The 4,005-nt window shown below is 48.2% G+C and overlaps 1 protein-coding gene across 1 annotated transcript; it reads right to left on the bottom strand.

The window, feature by feature from the left end:
- Positions 1-2,366: 2,366 nt before the first annotated feature.
- Positions 2,367-3,191, bottom strand: LOC146587827 (natterin-4-like). Its single transcript, XM_085318941.1, is given in 3 exon segments — positions 2,367-2,664; positions 2,666-2,729; positions 2,732-3,191. Coding segments are annotated over 3 exon segments (822 nt in total).
- Positions 3,192-4,005: the final 814 nt, after the last annotated feature.

The following is a 4,005-nucleotide window of genomic DNA, read 5'->3' as shown; positions in this document are numbered from 1 at the left end:
GAGGATGGCTGCATACAGGGGGGCAGGGAGGAACTCAGTGCTGCGAGCTTTGCATACTTCATCCCAGAGCTGCAAAACACCCAGGCATTCAGGGTAAGAGAAGGGGTGGACATTCCCAGGGGTCCAGGGAGACTCAGGGCAGAAGGACAGAAGGGCACTAACCTGGCAATGTGCAGAGCTCCTGGCTGCTGGCACACAGTGCTGCAAGTCACAAGAGGGAGTTTAGGGCTAATCTAGAGCCCCACCCCTGAAAAATGGTGAGCAGAGTCCCGGCTCCCTTCTGCAGTCTTGGAGAGCCGGGACAAGGACTTACTGAGGAGCAGGATGTCCAGTGCTGGGCTCATGGTGGGTGCTCCTCTTCCAACACCATACTTCCCTCCTGGCAGGCTCAGGGGTATTGCTCCCTCTGGCCTGGGAAGATGCATGCCAGGCAAGGGGCACAGCATTCTCCCACTCTCAAGCCCGCTCCCCTTGGCAGACCATGCTGTCTTCTCCTTCTCCAGACCACAGTGTTGCTATTTCAAGTGAGAGCCTGAGCTCGGAGGCACGTCACAATCGTGAGTGGAAAGTACTGGCAGGTGCTAGTGTGCAGGGAGGGCAAATGAGACTAGCCTACCACATCAAACAGGGTCTTCCTGGAGCTAAAGCCTTTCAACCTCAGGCAGGCATTCACAAAGGCCAGCAGCATGTCTGTGCAAGCCCAAAGACACTTCCCAGTGAATCTGGCACTTGGATTTCCCATATGGTTTTCTGGCTCCCACACAGTACGTCTTCATGCTTTAGTTGTAAAAGCCCCAGAAAGCTCACTACGGGCTCCCCAGCTAACACTAAACTTTGAGGAAAATCCCTGTCCCATCCAGCAGTGCCCTGCACAAGCTGGCRTCCTCCTGGCCGAAGCTGCCCCATCCTATGCAGGATATGCAGGGCAGTGCAGCCTTGTGTCAACACTGGTGGGGAAATAAGGAAATCAAAAGCCTCTTATCCTCTGCAGGGCTTTAAAGAATTAGGGAGCACAAAGCAGGGTAGTGTGCTCTTGGATTGCCTTGCACTCTTGAGCATGGCAAAAACACCCAGGCTATGATGCTCTCAGTCAGTCCAGACCTCTGGGGCTGGAAGAGAGGCATAGTGAAGAGGAATCTTGCTTAGAAGAACACAGCATGAAACTAAGAAATACAAGGGGAATACAGACATGAACAAAACGCAGCAGAGTACAAGAGAGGCACTTTGTCCACCCAGGAGAAACAGATGTGCTCACGCAGAAAAGCTCACCAGCACTGCTMCAAGACAGACCATGTACTGCAAAGTCCATTGCCAGAAGAGCATAGACATGAAATGAAAAACCCATCATCAAAGYACAAAGGCCAGGGTGCTGCAGGCAACTCTGTGAGACTTTCCAAGAAGCACCTGCCATGCTCGTTTATGGCAACTCGCCAAACTAGCGCAGACAACAGCAGGGATAGTGCAAAGACAGCAAAAACACAATGCATCAGGCATGACCTTGGGATTCCTCTTCATCTGCAGATAGGTGCTATTCTCAGAGGAACAGGCCAAAAATATTAGACTTAGAGTGTAGGAGAGTGCAATGGGCAGGGAGAGGTGGCCAACACATCCAGTGTCATGCATTYGTATTCGTCAGAGGGAGCTTTTCTCAGTGGATTGTGCTAAATTTCTCAGAGTCCTGCAAGACCTGAAATCACAGTGAGGCTCTCTACTCAAGGACCTTGGAAGAATGTCATTTAAGACTTGGTCTTTACAATCCACTCAGTCATTTGTAAGTGTCCTCACTCACAGAAGACACCTTCACTGTGATTTAAGGCATGTCTCTTCACTTGAAGCTTTTTCACTGTATCGTTCCTGTGTTTACATCTGACCACAAAAGACCACAGTGTGACACAGATGCATATGGCACATTACAGGCAAGGTCCTCATGACAGACTCCTTATTATGATGAATAATGATCTGGCTGTCACTGTTAAACAGAAATTGCTTGAAAGCCAATGGATTTGKAATACAAATTATTAGGAGGTTTTCAGTCTAGCAGTATGGATGAAGGAGCTGATTTTATTTTCTTTGATTTGCAAACATATTTTATAATCTATAAGGAGGAGAAGAGAAAATACACCACAGGCATCATTTCTGGAAATTTTGTTCATCCAGTTGTGGGTGCAGAGAAGGCGCTCAGAGGAGGATACCATGCCATTTTGGAGACAGATGTTTGGTATGCACTGAACCCCTCATCTTGCAAGACCCTGGCTCTTGGGCTGCTAAGAATATGGTCAATACCATGTGCAATGTTGCAAGGGATGCTTTTATTTTTTCTGCATGCGCTGACAGTGGGCACCCACCTTCCCTGGCATCCATGCACTCTATGTCTGGCATGGTGGGGTGTTGGGAATGGGCCAGGACTTCTTCATGTCAGCCATCACATCCATGACCTCCCGACTCTCACTGAGCCCCATCACAGCCATGTGGTGCAGCTCACCATCACCAAAGTCATGAGTCAGCTGGGCAGTGAAAGGGACATAGGTGATCATGCAATGTCCCTCCAAGGCTGTGGTGCATGCCATCTAGAGCAGCACTTCCACTTCTGCCATGCTGGTGTGGATGAAGTACCTACTGGTGCTGATTCCCTCAATCCAAGTGACACTGATGCAGGTGGAAACCTATCATCCCATTAAACACCAGGACACTGGCATGTAGAATGCCCCACACATCGGCTAAAATATCTAGTCAGTTTTCCAGTCATGCTCCATTTCAGCTACCCCTTCAAGGGTAATGGCTTTCTTCACCCTTTGGCATTCATCATTCCTCACAGTATCTGTCATTAGGGTTATATCTTCCTGACTCTCTGCTGCTCTGCTCATGATATAGTGGATGGTTATGTCCTCAGGGCCTTTTTTCATSGTCAGGACCTGGTACCACTTTTACCACACCTCCTCACCATCAATGACAATGAAGAAAACTCTGTGTGTCTTCAGGATTTTCCCTAAGCCATTCTGGTTCCTGCCAACAAAGACCCCCACTTTGGGGCAGCCCTCCACAGCGTTTTCAGGAACCGTACCAAAGGAGGCATTTACCCACTTCAGTGCCTCAAAGTTATCTTCATCCACCAGCAGCTTAAATTTGGAGACTCTCTGTTCCCATCCTCCATATGGGAAAAAGTAGAATTCACCCTGGCTGGGGACATACATTCCTGTGTAGCACTTGCAGTCTGACGTTGAGCATATGCACTCCAGCGTTTTGGTGTATTTGTTCCAGTTGGATATGACGTAGGCAGGCAGTCTTCCTTCAAAATTCACTCACTTCAGATATGCAGTATTTTTCATGATGTACATCTGCACAGAAACCCTTGTCCAGGAAGCTGCTGGCCAATATCAGGAGCTGAGTTTGCACTAGCATAGATTGCATAAAAATTGAGACCTATGACAACTCTTCTCTCTTTTGGGGATTATGCTGAGATAGGGATTTCTGCTAAAATCAGAAAAGCAGGTAGGAAGATGAGTCTTCTGCCTTTCTTTAAATCACCTTATGCTGTGTCTTTAGTACACTGAAGGGAAGCTCTGAGAGTATGGATGAAACAAAAACTTACCTGGGAGAGGGAAAGGTTTCCTTCCCGTTATTTTCACTGGGGGTAGGGAGCCATCACCAGCTCCACTGGCCCAGATCCCTCCCTGACTGAGGAAGAGGAGGGCAGCACCAAGCCAAAGCTGCATGTAAAACCAAAGGACATTATCCAGGTATGAGCCTTGCTCTGTCTCTTATGGAAATACTGACTCAGAAAAAGGAAGAAGCTCTTCCCCATTGGTAGACCTGCACAAGGTGTGAGTCTCTCCCATTGCTCTCAGTGCAAATTTTGCAAAACCTGGTGTTCTAGCCAGGACAGCAGTCTAGGAGAGATGCTAACTGAGAAGGGAGAAGGTTCAGTCCATGAACCACACTGAAGGAACAATGAAGTAGAAAGATGAACTATTTCCTCAGAAAAACATGCTTCTATGGGTAGAGATT

Source organism: Rhea americana, unplaced genomic scaffold (genome assembly GCF_003343005.1).
Source record: "Rhea americana isolate MKP2758 unplaced genomic scaffold, rheAme1 scaffold_563, whole genome shotgun sequence".
NCBI classification, from domain to species: Eukaryota; Metazoa; Chordata; class Aves; order Rheiformes; family Rheidae; genus Rhea; species Rhea americana.
The sequence above is the reverse complement of the archived record's forward strand: the minus strand, read 5'-3'. Positions and strand labels throughout refer to the sequence as shown.